At 38.5% G+C, this 17,403-nt stretch overlaps 1 protein-coding gene across 2 annotated transcripts in view; it reads right to left on the reverse strand.

The window, feature by feature from the left end:
- Positions 1–17,403, reverse strand: part of SLC27A2 (solute carrier family 27 member 2) — a 57,050-nt gene that overhangs the window by 28,124 nt on the left and 11,523 nt on the right. For both annotated transcript variants that reach the window (XM_024761899.1, XM_024761900.1), the window contains exons 2-4: positions 13,072–13,281; positions 9,291–9,449; positions 6,537–6,661 (exon numbers count right to left, since the gene is read on the reverse strand). In XM_024761899.1, coding sequence (XP_024617667.1) covers positions 6,537–6,661; positions 9,291–9,449; positions 13,072–13,281 — 494 coding nt within the window. The remainder of the gene's footprint in view (positions 1–6,536; positions 6,662–9,290; positions 9,450–13,071; positions 13,282–17,403) is intronic.

Raw genomic sequence — 17,403 nt, forward strand, 5'->3', positions numbered from 1 at the left:
TTTTTTTTTGCGGTATGCGGGCCTCTCACGTTGCGGAGCACAGGCTCCGGACACGCAGGCTCAGCGGCCACGGCCCACAGGCCCAGCCGCTCCACGGCACGCGGGATCCTCCCGGACCGGGGCACGAACCCGTGCCCCCTAGCATCGCAGGCGGACTCTCAACCACTGTGCCACCGGGGAAGCCCAATGTGGACCATTTTTAAAGTCTTTATTGAATTTGTTAAAACATTGCTTCTGTTTTATGCTTTGGTTTTTTGGCCACGAGGCATGTGGGATCTTAGTTCCCCAACCAGGGATCAAACCCACATCCCCTGCATTGGAAGATGAAGTCTTAACCACTGGACCACCAGGGGAGTCCCCCCTCCATTCTGTTTTCTATCTGAATGGAGATGGTGCAGAGACAGACATTTTAGGCTGGGAAAGGACCACAGAGGTTACCTAATTTTGGAGGGAAGGCAGACAACACAAGGGAGGTGAGCTGAGTCTATTCAGCTGTTTCAGGGTTCTGGTCTATCTTATTTCCCCTTCCAAACACCAAATTTTAAGATTTTTTGTTCCAGTTCTGTGAAAGATGCCATTGGTAATTTGATAGAGATTACATAGAATCTGTAGATTGCCTTCAATAGTAAAGTCATTTTGACAATATTGATTCTTCCAATCCAAGAACGTGGTATATCCTTGCATCTGTTTGTGTCGTCTTCGATTTCTTTCATCAGTGTCTTACTATAGTTTTCAGAGTACAGGTCTTTTGTATCCTTAGGTAGGTTTATTCCTAGGTATTTTATTCTTTTTGATGTGATGGTAAATAGGATTGTTTCTTGAATTTCTCTTTCTGATCTTTTGTTGTTAGTGTATAGAAATGCAACAGATTTCTGTGCATTAATTTTGTAACCAGCAACTTTACCAAATTCATTGATGAACTCCAGTAGTTTTCTGGTAGCATCTTTGGGATTTTCTATGTATAGAATCATGTCATCTGCAAACAGTGACAGTTTAACTTCTTTTCCAATTTGGATTCCTTTTATTTCTTTTTCTTCTCTGATTGCTGGAGCTAGGACTTCCAACATTATGTTGAATAAAAGTGGTGAGAGTGGACATCCTTGTTTTGTACCTGATCTTAGAGGCAATGCTTTCAGCTTTTCACCGTTGAGTATGATGTTAGCTGTAGGTTTGTTGTATATGGCTTTTATGATGTTGAGGTAGGTTTCCTGTATGCCCACTTTCTGGAGAGTCTTTATCATAAAAGGGTGCTCAATTTTGTCAAAAGATTTTTCTGCATCTATTGAGATGATCATATGGTTTTTATTCTTCAATTTGTTGATGTGATGTATCACACTGATTCATTTCCTTGTATCCCTGGGATAAATTCCACTTGATCATGGTGTATGATCCTTTTAATGTATTGTTGGATTTGGATTGCTAGTATTTTGCTGAGGATTTTTGTGCTTATGTTCATCAGTGACTTTGGCCTGTAATTTTCTTTTTTTGTGGTATCTTTGTCTGGTTTTCATATCAGGGTGATGGTGGCCTCAGAATGAGTTTGGGAGTTTTCCTTCCTCTGCAATTTTTTGGAACAGTTTCAGATGCATAAGTGTTAGCTCTTCTCTAAATGTTTGATAGAACTAGCCTGTGAAGCCATCAGGTCCTGGACTTTTGTTTGTTGGGAGTTTTAAAATCAGTTTCAATTTCAGTACTTGTGATTGGTCTGTTTCATATTTTCTATTTCTTCCTGGTTCAGTCTTGGGAGATTGTACCTTTCTAAGAATTTGTCCATTTCTTCCAGGTTGCCCATTTTATTGGCATATAGTTGCTTGTAGTATTCTCTTATGATCCTTTGTATTTCTGTGGTGTCAGTTGTAACTTCTCCTTTTTCATTTCCAATTTTATTGATTTGAATCCTCTCCCTTTTTTTCTTGATGAGTCTGGCTAAAGGTTTATCAATTTTGTTTATCTTTTCAAAGAAACAGCTTTTAGTTTCATTGATCTTTGCTATCGTTTTCTTTCTTTATCTCTATTTCTGTTATTTCTGCTCTGATCTTTGATTTCTTTCCTTCTACTAACTTTAAGTTTTGTTTGTTCTTCTTTCTCTAGTTTCTTTAGCTGTAAAGTTAGATTGTTTATTTGAGATGTTTCTTGTTTCCTGAGGTAAGATTGTATTGCTATAAACTTCCCTCTTAGAACCGCTTTTGCTGCATCCCATAGGTTTTGAATCGTTGTGCTTTCATTTTCATTTGTCTCTAGGTATTTTTTGATTTCTTCTTTGATTTTTTCAGTGATCCATTGATTGTTTAGTAGCATATTGTTTAGCCTCCAAACACAATTAAGTGTTTGTGTTTTTTACAGTTTTTTTCCTTGTAGTTTATTTCTAATCTATAGCATTGTGGCTGGAAAACATGCTTGATATGATTTAAATTTTCTTAAATTTACCAGGGCTCACTTGGTGGCCCAGCACGTGGTCAGGTCCTGGAGAATGATCCGTGTGCACTTGAGAAGAATGTGTATTCTGCTGCTTTGGGATGGAACTCTATAAATTTCAATTAAGTCCATCTGGTCAAACGTGTCATTTAAGGCCTGTGTTTTGTTATTGATTTTCTGTCTGGGTGATCTGTCCATTGATGAAAGTGGGGTGTGAAAGTTCCCCACAACTACTGTGTTAATTTCTCCCTTTATGGCTCTTAGTATTTGCCTTATATATTGAGGTGCTCCTATGTTGGGTCCATATATATTTAGACTTGTTATAACTTCTTCTTGGATTGATCTCTTGATCATTATGTAGTGACCTTCTTTGTCTCTTATAACAATCTTTTTTTAAAGTCTATTTTGTCTGATATGAGTATTGCTACTCCCTCTTTCTTGTGATTTCCATTTGCATGGAATACCTTCTTCCATCCCTTCACTTTCAGTCTGTATATGTCTCTAGGTCTGAAGTGGGTCTTTTGTAGACAGCAAATATACAGGTCTTGTTTTTGTATCCATTCAGCCAGTCTGTGTCTTTTGGTTGGAGCATTTAATCCATTTACATTTAAGGTAGTTATTGATATGTATGTTCCTATTGCCATTTTCTTAATTGTTTTGGGTTTGTTTTTGTAGGTCTTTTTTCTTCCCTTCCTCTTTAGTTTTCTTCTCTTATGGTTTGATGACCATCTTTAGTGTTGTGCTTGTATCTATTGTAGTTTTTGGGTTTGCTGTTCCCATGAGGTTTTGATATAGCAGTCTATATATGTACAAGGTTGTTTTAAGTTGCTGGTCTCTTTCTCGCCTAGAGGAGTTCCTTTAGCATTTGTTGCAAAGCTCGTCTGGTGGTGCTGAATTCTTTAGCTTTGGTTTGTTTGTAAAGCTTTTGATTTCTCCATCAAGTGTGAATGAGAGCCTGGCTGGGTAGACTATTCTTGGTTGTAGGTTCTTCCCTTTCATCACTTTAAATATATCATGCCACTCCCTTCTGGTCTGCAGTGTTTCTGCTGAGAAATCAGCTGTTCACCTTATGGGAGTTCCCTTGTATGTTGTCATTTTCTCCTTGTTGCTTTTAATATTTTTTCTTTGTCTTTAATTTTTGTCAGTTTGATTACTATGTGTCTCGGCATGTTCCTCCTTGGGTTTATCCTGCCTGGGACTCTCTGTACCTCCTGGACTTGGGTGACCGTTTTGTATCCCATGTTAGGGAAGTTTTCAGCAGTTATCTCTTCAAATATTTTCTCAGGTCCTTTCTCTATCTCTTCTCATTCTGGGACCCCTATAATGCAAATGTTGGTGCATTTAATGTCCCAGAGGTCTCTTAGACTGTCTTCATTTCTTTTCTTTTTTTTCTTTATTCTGTTCCACAGCAGTGATTTCCACCATTCTGTCTTCCAGGTCACTTATCTGTTCTTCTGCCTCAGTTATTCTTGCTATTGATTCCTTCTAGTGTATTTTTCATTTCATTTATTGTATTGTTCATCTCTGTTTGGTTGTTCTTTAGTTCATCTAGGTCTTTCTTACATGTTTCTTGCATCTTCTTGATCCTTGCCTCCATTCTTCTTCTGAGATCCTGGATCATCTTCACTATCATTATTCTGAATTCTTTTTCTGGAAAGTTGCCTATCTCCACTTCACTTAGTTGTTTTTCTGGGGTTTTATCTTGTTCATTCATCTGGGACATAATCCTCTGCCTTTTCATTTTGTTTAACTTTCTGTGATTGTGGTTTCCATTCCGCAGACTGCAGGATTGTCTGTATCAACTTCTGAGAAGTCCTTTTGATACAATCTTTCTTTAAGCTCCCTTTAAATTCATAGAACCTGGGTCTCCTGTGATTTTTTTTAATTGTGGTAAAATACATACAATGTAAAATTTACTCTCAACAATTTTATCTGTACAGTTCAGTGGTATTAAATACATTCATAATGTTATGCAACCATCACAATCATCCATATCCATAACTCCTTTCATCTTGTAAAATGGAAACTCCATAGCCATTAACCTCCCTATTCCCCCCTTCCCTGCAGCCCTAAGCAGCCACTATTCTACTTTCTGTCTCTATGATTTTGAATACTCTAAGTACCTCATATAAGTGGAATCATACACTGTTTGTCTTTTTGTGATTAGCTATTTCACTTAACATAATGTCCTCAAGATTCACCCAGTGCTATAGAAAAGGTCCTCACCCAGCTTACAGCTAATTATGACCCTCATAAATCTGTTGAATGTACCCCCTGAATCAGAATAATATGTGCTAAGCCCAAACATCTTGGGGGAACACACTACTTCCCTCAAGTCAGTTATACATCTTTCAGGGGCAAGAATTTAGAGGTTCATTCAGCAAAATTTGTTGACACATAGGATGTGCCAGATACAGATCTCGGTGCTGGGGATCTGGCAATCAACAAAGTTCCTGGTGCATGGAGCTTTCATTTAACTGGAGCAGAAAGATAACAGTCATATAAACTTGCACTATGTCAGAAGTGACAGTGCCATGAAAAGCAGTAACCTGCGAGATGCATGGTAAGGGGTAGGGTGGTATGTTTGAGAATTTGTAGGAGGGGTCTCTTTTATGAGGTCACATGTGGGCAGAGACTGAATGAAGTGAGGAGAGAAAGAACTAAGGCAAGAGCATCTTATAATTCTTTATGTTACACTGCTTCTGTTACAGCATATCTCACTTTATTGTACTTTGCAGATACTGCAATTTTTTTTTTTTTTTTTACAAATTGAAGGGTTTTGGCAAACTGGCATTGTCAGATGATCGTTAACATTTTTAGTAATAAAGTATTTTAAAATTAAGGTATGCACACTGCATTTTAAAGATATAATGCTATTGCACACTTAACAAACTATGGTATAGTATAAACGTAACTTTATGTACACTGGGAAGCAAAAAAATTCACGTGACTTGCTTTATTGTGATATTTACTTTATTGTGGTGGTCTGGAACTGAATCTGCAATATCTCTGAGGTAGCCTGTATATAAATTGAACATAAGAGTTTCTTATAAATAGCAGTTGATCAACTTAGTGATCCTTTGAGTTTGTTTTCTTATGATGAGTGAAAGGATTAAAGAAAGTAGAATCTTGTGAGTTTACTGCATTATATAGTCTAGTGGTTCTTATCTGGGGTTGATTTTGCCTGCCGGGGACATCTGGCAATGTCTGAAGACATTTTGATTATCACAACCTGGGGGGATGGGGAGGGTACCACTGGCATGTCCTGGGTAAAGGCCAAAGATGCTACTATACATCCTATAGTGCATGGGATAAGTCCATACAGCAAAAAATAAATTGGCCACAAATATTAGCAGTGCCACTGTTGAGAAACCTTCATCTGGTCCCCAGGCAGGCTGCCTTCTCTGATGAGAGCTGAGGGACTGGGCAGAAGGAACTCTTTCAAACAACCCCTTCAAGATATCTGGATATCTGCAAATAGGGCAGATCCAAAGCCCTTGGTGTTACTTACCTTTGGGGTATCTGTTCTAAGCTTGGTAACAGATTTTGTCAGATGGTTTCAAAGCCATATGGGGGTTTATTCATTAAGCAACATTAAGTAAAATTTCCTGCATGCCTGTGGTATAAGAGAGGGCAGGGAGATAAGATGCGGTCCCTGCCATCGAAGATTTTACAGCCTAGGGAGGATGGGAGGCATGAAGACAAACACCTGCAACTTGACAAGGGCCACAAAGGAGGAGAAAACAAATGAGGTAGGGGAAGGGAGCAATGACTTTTGTTGGGGTGACCCAAATAAGTTTAACATATGAGGTATCATTTGAACTGGGCTTTGACCATGAGTAGGGTTTAAACAGGTAGAGAAAGAAGCAGAGGATATGCTAGGTAGAGGGTCAGATGTGAAAACAGGTACAAAGGTAGGGAATAATAATGTTATTACAGCAGCTGTCATCTGGTAAATCCCCTGTGGTAGGTGTGGTGCCAGGCTCTTTATAATGAAAAGTAACTGTTGTGTAAACTGAAAACCGATATACAAGAAGCAGCTGAAACCTAGCATGACCCAAAGTGACTTGAATTCCCATCTTATGCATTTCGAAAAGATAATGAAACATGGGGAGTGTTACCTGGGGAGAGTTGCATAAATACCGAAGCAGTTCACCGATATACTGAATGACAGTGACGTTATATTTTCTGCAGTCATCCCAAAACTGGCTGGCTGAAAATTTGGACCGCAAAACGACAGTAGCACCTACAGAGAAGGCATAGAAAGTACTAATAAAGAAATGCTACCAAAAAAGTCCCTAATTATATTTGTCACTTTTGAAATTTATAAATTAAAAAAAATTATATATGAATTTATGAATTATATTCACAAACAAGTATTAGGTACCAATTATATTCAATGCAAAAAAAAAATAAATAAGACACAGTTTTGTCCTATAGGAGCTTCCAGTCTAATGGGGGAGAAGACACACGTTTTTCTAAGAGTCAGTGTGCAATAAACAAGGTTCAGTGAGGCCCTAAGGGTGCACGTGTGTGTGTGTGTGTGTGTGTGTGTGTGTGTGTGTGTGTGTGTAGACTAATTCTGCTTGGGGGCAAGTGCTGAGAAAGGCATAGGATTTGAATTAGGTCTTGAGAAGTGAATATCGAGAAAGATGAGAGAATTCCTGGCGGAGGAAAAAGCATGAACATAAAGACAGAACAGTCTGGAAGGTTGGGGGATGGCCAAGACTCTGCTGGCCTGTGACTAGAGTGGTGAAGGCTGGGTGGGTCAAGGGAGATGAACCTGAAAAAACAAGGTGTAGAGAGGGCCTCAGAGGGCGCGTGTGTGTGTGTGTGTGTGTGTGTGTGTGTGTGTGTGTGTGTGTGTGTAGACTAATTCTGCTTGGGGGCAAGTGCTGAGAAAGGCATAGGATTTGAATTAGGTCTTGAGAAGTGAATATCGAGAAAGATGAGAGAATTCCTGGCGGAGGAAAAAGCATGAACATAAAGACAGAACAGTCTGGAAGGTTGGGGGATGGCCAAGACTCTGCTGGCCTGTGACTAGAGTGGTGAAGGCTGGGTGGGTCAAGGGAGATGAACCTGGGGAAGCAGCTAGGGGTGCAATCCTGGAGAGTTTGTAAGTGCCAGGTGGAGGAGCCTGACAGTTTTATAAGCGATGGAGAGCCAGGGTCTTCAGCAAGCACGCGATATTCTTCTTTGATGGGTGATATAGACAGAATAATGGTTCCCAAAGACATCCACATCCTAATCCCTAGAACCTGTGACTCTGCTACCTTACATGACAAAAGGGACCATGTGGATGTGATTAAATTAAGGATCTTGAAATGGGAAGATTATTTTGGATTGTCTGGGAGAGCCCAATGTAATCACAAGGGTGCTTAAAAGGGGAAGTCAAGAAGATCAAGGGCAGAAGGAGAAAGGATGACAGAAACAAAAGATTGGAGTGAAATGCTTGAAGACGAAAGAAGGGGCTACAAGCCAAAGAATGCAGGCAGCCTCCAGACACTGGGAAAGGCAAGAAAATGGATTCTTCCCTAGAGCTTCCAGAAGAAATGCAGCCTTGTTGACATCTTGATTTTAGGACTTCTGACTTTCAAAACAGTAAGAGAATAAACCTGTGTTGTTTTAAACCACTAGGTTTGTGGTAATTTATTACAGTAGCAATAGGAAACTAATACAATGGGTAAAAACAATATATCTATCATATCCAATCTAACGATAGGTATGAAATGTAGTAAAGTGAAATTTAAAAGTGTCACAAATACTTTTCATGTTATTAGTTTATTTCTACTCCTAAATATACAAAAGTCCAATATTTTAGGAGAAATTTTTAAAAATACTATATTTTCTTTTTTAGCGTATATCAATTGTGCTTAAGCAAATGTGTGAGTGATTGATTTGTCCCTACGAGAGTTTCAGAGTCACCCTGTTCTTGAAGGGCCCAACAATATGATCAGACCCAGGCATTCCTTGCTGATTTGGAGACTGGTACTGATGCTGGGCTAGGTGTTTTATAGCTGATCAATAGGTTGATGAGGGAAAGGAGCAGAGGCTTGGAGAATCATATGTGTATTTGTATATACATATGCATATATGCTACTATATATAATAATTATTTAAAATAAAATGTCACATGGCAGAAAAAATTAAGGTTTTTAGCTTAGTTAGAAACTTAGACGTGGTTTCCTGGAAGAGGTGGATGTTGGACTGAGACTTTATATACACCAAGGGCAGAAATCCTACTGACAGGAGAAAGGATGGCAATTCTAATTTAAATGGTAAAGTTTCAGAAGTAGAGAGAAGAGATGGAAAGCTACGTATTCTGACCAGAGCTGAGGACCTGCAGAAGTAGGGAAGAATAAAGTAGAATGGGACAACTGAATGGGAAGTTTAAATCAGATGCTAATGGAGATCAACATGCAGATTTCTGAAGACAGAAATGACATAGAATTATTTATGGAATCAAAGGATCAAGTACCTTAACCTGGATAAAGACCTAAAATATTTTAAAGAAGTTTCCTCTTTGGTATACTGAACAATTATAGCATTATATTACTAGACAAGCAGGCATGAGAAAATATAAATTCTTTTTATTTATTTATTTATTTTGCCACGTGGGATCTTAGTTCCCTGACCAGGGATTGAACCCTGGCCCTTGGCATTGAAAGCATGAAGTCATAACCAGTGGACCACCAGGGAATTCCCTATAAATTCTTTTGGATGCTTGCTATTGTGAGCCAAACAAGCTAGTTATCAACAGGGAATTAAACACCGTTCTGGGCACACAGGAAAGTAGCAAATTTTATATTACTTTTCCTTATGAGCACATTGAATGTGTACTGGGCTCCAACACCTTGTTGAGAGAAAAAGCTTACCAGTCAGGATGCATCCATGTAAGCCAACCAAAAGTGCAGCACTGTGGTACAAGGGTAGGGTGGTATAGACTACGTCATTCTCCGTTATCCCACTGGTAGCAGCGAGGTTGGCTCCATACCAAGTGCGAAGATGATTGATCATTGCAGCTTTCGGGAGACCTTTGTAAACACAAGAGAAGCCATGAGTGAACCAAGAGTGGTCATTCACAGACATGTGGTCTGGGAGAGAGATGTCGCTTAGGAAGATTCATCAGCTGGGGATTAGAGGATTGCATTCAGTTACACCAGAAGTTGGCAATTTTTTTCTGTAAAGAACCAGATGGTAAATGTTTTAGGCTTTGCAGCGTCATAGTCTCTATTGCAACTACTCAACTCTGCTATTATAGCTGAAAGCAGCCACACACAAAAAGGAACAAACTTGGCTCTGTTGCCATAAAACTTTATTTACAAAACAGTTGGCGGGGCTGTTTGTGGCCCACAGGCCATAGTTTGCTGATCTCTGAGTTAGATGGTTATTACAGTAGTAAGTTGAGAAAAAAGGAAAGAATGTCTATTGAATTTCTGCTCTGGTCTACCACCTTGCAAGGTATAGTTGATCCTTGAACAACAGGGGTTTGAATGGCTCGGGGTCACTTATATGAGGATTTTTTCAATAGTAAATATATCCATGGTTGATTGAATCCATGAATGAAAAATTGCAGATACCTAGGAACCTATATGGGGGGCTTTCTGTAAGTTATACGCATATCTTCAACTGTGTGGAGGGTCAGTACCCCTAACCTGCACATTGTTCAAGTGTCAACTGTATTTTCAAAATTTCATTTAATTCTCATAATTAATAGGTAGAATTATATTCTCTAATTTGCAGATGAGAAAGTTGAGATTCAGAAAGAGTAAATAGCCTATCCATCCTATCTCCTTCCTTCATAACCACTTTTATGAATTTCTTATGTACTGTTCTAGAGTTTCTTTATACAAATATAAGCTCACTTACTCATATGTTTTCCCTTTCCCCCATTTTAAAAAAAGCACACTTTTCTGCACTTGTCCCTGCTCCACTTAATGTATTTTGGAGTTCTGTCCATATTTGTATGTAGAACTTTCCCCTATTTTTTCATTCATTTACTCTCACTCTCAGCTGCATCAAGTCCTTTGTGTGTGTGTTATAATTTATTCATATTATTTTGCGATTTCAAATGATGCTGCAGTGAATAACCTGGTCCACATGGCACTGTGCACTATGAATGATGCTCCATCTGTAGGATAAATTTGCTGGTGTGAGACTGCTAGGTCAAAAGATATGTCTTTGTAATTTTGATAGACACTGCCACATTGCCTGTTATAAGGGCTGTCCCCATTTACTCTCCCATCAGTAATACATGAGTGCACCTGTTTCCTCATAGCCCTTCCAAGGTATCCTTTCAAATGTTGGGATTTTTGCCAATCTAAAAGGTGAAAGATGGTATCTCAGTGTAGTTGTATTACACTAAGTACATTTGCATTTTCTTAACTATAATTTATGTAAGTTTTTTGTAAGACTCAATTAAAAGAGTATGCTTATATTGTTTCCCATGGGAGTCAGTTCAGTTGGGAAGGGCATGAAGTCATTACCAAGGGGCTGGGGCTAGAGTTTAAGACCTGAGTGGGTAAATTGGCTTTGGGAAGAGGAAGGCAATTCTCTGAAGATTCAGATGCTTCAATATTTGACGGTACCTTAGCTGGATATTGCCTGAATAAAAGTAATTTGTTATAAGGCAAAGCAGTATGGCTGGCAAACTACCATCATCATAAACACAATTCACAATTCATGGTCTTTGTTGAAACAGAAGAAAGCATCAATAAATCAATTGTATTCACCTTGGAAAAAAATTGTCCAGATAGTAAAAGCTCTGAATTATATTTTTTAAAAAAAGAACAAAAAGAAATGCACATCCTTTGCTGGTTTGAAGTACTTTCAGAAACTTTCCTAATTAAAATTTTTAATGAAGAAATAAGAATATCTGGTAACTATTATATAATTTTGTGCTACTGACTGCCTTTGAGGAACAAGGAAAACATTTTGTTCTCTGATTGCTTAAATGAATTCTGTTAATTAATGTTTGGAAGAGTAACTTAACAAATATTTTATTCAGAGAGAAGAAGAGTAACATAAACATCAACCCAATTATATTCCAATTAAATCTAAATTCTGAATTATAGGATTAAATTAAAGACTGCTTATTCTCGTTTTCCCCTAAAATGGGTTTTATATTTGATGTCAAAATCTGTAATTGTGAAGAAGTGTCTTAATACTGTATACTTACCTATATAGTATTAAGACTAGAACACCCAGTCACTCACTAAAAGGGCTTGTTTTATCTCAATTATTTCCCAAACCAAAGTTTTCAGTTTAGTTTTACCATTCTATTAAAAATGAAGGTAAAATTTCCATATATTAAGGTAGTGTCTGGATGTAGTGGAAGCATTTGGTTAACTGTGTCATCCTACCATTCTGTTGGCATGGCGATATATAACTTTTGACAAAACAGTGACAGACATTATGCTCTGGGAATCAGCTTTAATAGGTCATCCCCAGCCACCCCTCCTCATGAGGCTCAAAGGAACCCTTATCTATTGGTTGGCCAAAAAGTTCATTCAGGTTTTCTGTACGGTCTTAACAGAATTTTACAAGGAGAATGCATGTTTGTATTACCTGCTTAAGTTAAAATTTTAACCAAAAGAGATAAATGATTCACATAGTCAACTTCCCAATATTAATAATTAGCATGCTGGGGCTAGCTTCCTGCCCTCCTCTTAAATATATCACTCAGGCTTCATTTGATTACGTTTTGGTAACATTTCCCCTGGCCTAGAATAGGCAGACACCAAATAGCTGTTAAATGGATGAACTAGGAGGTGTTCTGGCAGAGTGGTCAGTTGCATGAGCTGTGGAGTCAGCCTACCAAGGTGAATCCTGACACTTCTACTTCTGATCTTGGAAAGTTCTTAACCTCTCTAAGTATCGGTTTCTGAATCTGTAAAATAGGAATAAGAGTAGTACCCACCTGCAATTGTGGGTGGGAGTGGTGGGAGAGTTGTGTGAACAAATGCCGTAAAGCTCCAAAAGAACACCTAGTACATCCTACCTCTAATATTGCCTGTTCCATGTAGCAGGGTTCCAGCAACACCGATAATTGGCAGTGTTTTCTCTTAGTGGCTTACAAAATAATGGTGCAGCTTACACTGAAGGTGCAAAGCATCCTAGATTTGATGAAATACATTATTTTAGGCCCTCAGCTAAGAGCCATCCTACACCCACAGCACCAAACAGCTCCAAGTCAGTCTTGCTTGGAAAGATGGTGGTCAAAATATTTGTATAAATATAACCCCATTACTGTTCTGCAGTCTTCTTTGGTGGTCCATTTATAATTGATTATACATTATACATTATATATGGACTCTGGATATAATATAATCAAAATGCAGCAATCATTAAAAAAATTCCAACAACCTATTCAGTGCCAAATCTTATCCATCATCATAACTATTTTTGTAGTTCTTGGTTAACCTCTTTATCTGTTCTATACACCAAGTAGGGGGAGGTATGCATAGCTTAGAGAAACCCAAATGGTTTCATATGCTATGAAACAAGATCAGTTCCCACAGGCAAAGAGCTAAATCCCCTGAAGTATTAGTTATCTGATTAGTTTTGCCGAAGAAAGAGAGCATTTGAAAATCTAACTTAACATTTAACACTTTCAGGATAGGTCCATTTCTTGGAGAATCCTCTCTTTATTTTTACCTGTGGTTCCAGAAGTATAAATGTATAAGGCAGGAGTGAAAAAGGTCACTTCCGACCTCCAGGACTCTGGGATGGATTCAGCTGACACTTCATCCACTTTGTCTAAGAAAGAGTCGACCCCGTCGGTGTTAGAACTTCTGCTCACGTAATAGATGGCCACACCATCTTTTTTCAGGCTTGGCAGCACCTCTTCAACAGCTTCTTGCAGTTCTTAATTTAATGAGACAAAAAATCCAAACAAACTAAATTAGTTCGTTCAAGTCTATTAGTGCAATAAATTTTGCAGTGATTTTGTTTTCCCTAAACTTTGCTAACATGTGTAGATATAGTGATACTTAGAGTTATGCATTTTTAACATGGAATTTACCAAATTTGAAAATATCCCAAGATCCCAATATTTGAGGGGAGGTTGGATTTTAATGGTTTCATAAGCAGCAGATGGTTGGCTGAAGTCTGTATTTTACATGGCAAGTGCAAACAAATGGACATATGGGTAGAAACCAAGATTATGTAAGTGTATGACTTTTATGCATATCTGATATATATATATATATAGTTATTCCTAATATGTGCCCCACAGGACCAGTGATAAAAAAAAAGAAAATTTTAAGGAAAAAGAGAAATGAAAGCAGGGGAGCCATGCTACTAACAAAGATGATAGAAGCTAACTTTATATAATACATTTTTTTATATATCAGCAACAAGTAGTTCTACTAGGAAGGTTCAGCTGATCTGGGACATAAGCTCCAAATCTCACAAGCACATTCTCTGGCCTAAGAAAAAATGGATCGATTAGCATGTTTTTCAAACTATGGGTCATAATACAGCAGTGGATTGTTAAAATCATTTAAAGTGACCATTATTCTAAAAAATAAAATAGAATGAAATAGAAATTTTCAGAGCATATCACACACAGGAAGAGGTTTTTTTTTTTTTTAAGTTTTGTTTCAGCTCTGTGAGTGTGTGTGTGCTGAGTCACACAAAAATGTAGTTTTTACAGTGGGTCAAGGTCAAAACATTTTTTTTTTTTTTTTTTTCTGTACACGGGCCTCTCACTGTTGTGGCCTTTCCCGTTGCGGAGCACAGGCTCCGGACGCGCAAGCTCAGCGGCCATGGCTCATGGGCCCAGCCGCTCCGTGGCATGTGGGATCTTCCCAGACCGGGGCACGAACCCGCGTCCCCTGCATCGGCAGACGGACTCTCAACCATTACGCCACCAGGGAAGCCCTAGGTCAAAAAATTTAAAAGGCATTCATGTAATATGCAAACCACATTTCAGGTTTACTACTTGGATTTTTGTGTCGCTAAACCATAAGATGAGATGGTCTTTAAGCTTATTTGTCTTGAATGGTGATAACTGAAGTGAATAGGCCTATCCTTAATAGGAAGGTGACTCAATATCCCAGGGAATTACCTTAGGGAGGCTAAACCTGATTCATCTTATATGCTTTGTTTTTCACATGTTTATGTATGATGTCTCCATCAAGACATGAGATATCATCTCGATAGATGCATTTAAAAAGTTTTTAAACTTTTTAACCAAAACAATCATACACCTGACAAATATAAATCAAATAGTACAAAAGAGTTTATAATGAAAATCAACAGGCCCTTATCTCACAAGTAAACGTGCTGCCTAGAGGCAATGACTTTCAGTTTTTTTTTAGCTCTTTCTTCTAGCAATCACTTCTCCATCACCAAATTATGTGCTTTTCCTGTTCCCTCTTGACTTATCATTTTTGATCCCCATCCCCCTTGTCCACCCCCAACAGTTATTATCTTCACTTTATCGTCTGGGTTACTGGTATTTACATCTATTCTGAGACTATAATTCTGTCTTCCTAGCTTTGTCTGTGTGTTGGCTCTAGAAGCTCTAGAACCAATCATCAGGATTGACAAGATTATGACAATGTAATTATTTGTAAATATGACTGCAGAGCAAAGTAACACACGATAATCATCTTTCCCTTCTTGAACAGTTTTCTCCTGGAGTTTCTATTGGCCATCATTCCTTAATGGACTTCGCCTCAGTTCTTTTTTTAAAAAAATAAAATAAAATAAAATAAAATAAATTTATTTATTTGTTTCTTATCTTTGGCTGCATTGGGTCTTTCTCTAGTTGCAGAGAGCAGGGGTTACTCTTCATTGTGGTGCACGGGCTTCTCATTGCGGTGGCTTCTCTTGTGGTGGAGCTTGGGTACTAGGCACACGGGCTTCAGTAGTTGTAGCACGTGGACTCAGTAGTTGTGGTTCGTGGGCTCAAGAGCGCAGGCTCAGTAGTTGTGGCTCATGGGCTTAGTTGCTCCGCGGCATGTGGGATCTTCCCGGACCAGTGCTTGAACCCGTGTCCCCTTCATTGGCAGGCGGATTCTTCTTTTTTTTTGAATTTTATGTTATTTATTTTTTTATACAGCAGGTTCTTATTAGTCATCCATTTTATACACATCAGTGTATACATGTCAATCCCAATCGCCCAATTCATCACACACCCCCATCCCCCCGCGGCTTTCCCCCCTTGGTGTCCCTACGTTTGTTCTCTACATCGGTGTCTCAATTTCTGCCCTGCAAACCAGTTCATCTGTACCATTTTTCTAGGTTCCACATATATGCGTTAATATACGATATTTGTTTTTCTCTTTCTGACTTACTTTACTTTGTATGACAGTCTCTAGATCCATCCACCTCTCAACAAATGACCCAACATCATTCCTTTCTATGGCTGAGTAATATTCCATTGTATATATGTACCACATCTTCTTTATCCATTCGTCTGTCGATGGGCATTTAGGCTGCTTCCGTGACCTGGCTATTATAAATAGTGCTACAGTAAACATCAGGGTGCACGTGACTTTTTGAATTATGGTTTCCTCTGGGTATATGCCCAGTAGTGGGATTGCTGGATCATATGGTAATTCTATTTTTAGTTTTTTAAGGAACCTCCGTACTATTCTCCATAGTGGCTGTATCAGTTTACATTCCCACCAACAGTGCAAGAGGGTTCCCTTTTCTCCACACCCTCTCCAGCATTTATTGTTTGTAGATTTTTTGATGATGGCCATTCTGACTGGTGTAAGATGATACCTCATTGTAGTTTTGATTTGCATTTCTCTAATAATTAGTGATGTTGAGCAGCTTTTCAGGTACTTCTTGGCCATCTGTATGTCTTCTTTAGAGAAATGTCTATTTACGTCTCTGCACATTTTTGAATTGGGTTGTTTTTTTAATATTGAGCTGCATGAGCTGTTTATATATTTTGGAGATTAATCCTTTGTCCGTTGATTCATTTGCAAATATTTTCTCCCATTCTGAGGGTTGTCTTTTCGTCTTTTTATGGTTTCCTTTGCTATGCAAAAGCTTTTAAGTTTTATTAGGTCCCATTTGTTTATTTTTGTTTTTTATTTCCATTACTCTAGGAGGTGGATCAAAAAAGATTTTGCTGTGATTTATGTCAGAGTGTTCTTCCTATGTTTTCCTCTAAGAGTTTTATAGTGTGCGGTCTTACATTTAGGTCACTAATCCATTTTGAGTTTATTTTTGTGAATGGTGTTAAGGAGTGTTCTAATTTCATTCTTTTACATGTAGCTGTGCAGTTTTCCCAGCCCTACTTATTGAAGAGAATGTCTTTATTCCAGTGTATATCCTTGCCTCCTTTGTCATAGATTAGTTGACCATAGGTGCCTGGGTTTACCTCTGGGCTTTCTATCTTGTTCCATTGATCTATGTTTCTGTATTTGTGCCAGTACCATATTGTCTTGATTACTGTAGCTTTGTAGTATAGTCTGAAGTCAGGGCGTCTGATTCCTCCAGCTCCCTTGATTTTACCTCAAGACTGCTTTGGCTATTTAGATCATAATATAGTGTCCTTCCTTGTCTCTTGTAACATTCTTTATTTTCAAGTCTATTTTTTCTGATATGAGTATTGCTGCTCCAGCTTTCTTTTAATTTTCTTTTGCATGGAATGTCTTTTTCCATCCCCTCACTTTCAGTGTGTATGTGTCCCTAGGTCTGAAGTGGGTCTCTTGTAGACAGCATATATATGGGTCTTGAGCCAGTTTGATTACTATGTGTCTCGGTGTGTTTCTCCTTGGGTTTGTCCCGTATGGGGCTCGCTGTGCTTCCTGCACTTGGGTGGCTATTTCCTTTCCCATGTTAGTGAAGTTTTCAACTATAATCTCTGCAAATATTTTTTCTGGTCCTTTCTCCTTCTGGGACCCCTATAATGCGAATGTTGTTGCATTTAGTGTTGTCCCAGAGGTCTCTTTGGCTCTCTCATTTCTTTTCATTCTTTTTTCTTTATTCTGTTCCACAGCAGTGAATTCCACCATTCTGTCT

The sequence above is a fragment of the Neophocaena asiaeorientalis genome, unplaced genomic scaffold, assembly GCF_003031525.2.
Source record: "Neophocaena asiaeorientalis asiaeorientalis breed wild unplaced genomic scaffold, Neophocaena_asiaeorientalis_V1.1 scaffold111, whole genome shotgun sequence".
NCBI lineage: Eukaryota > Metazoa > Chordata > Mammalia > Artiodactyla > Phocoenidae > Neophocaena > Neophocaena asiaeorientalis.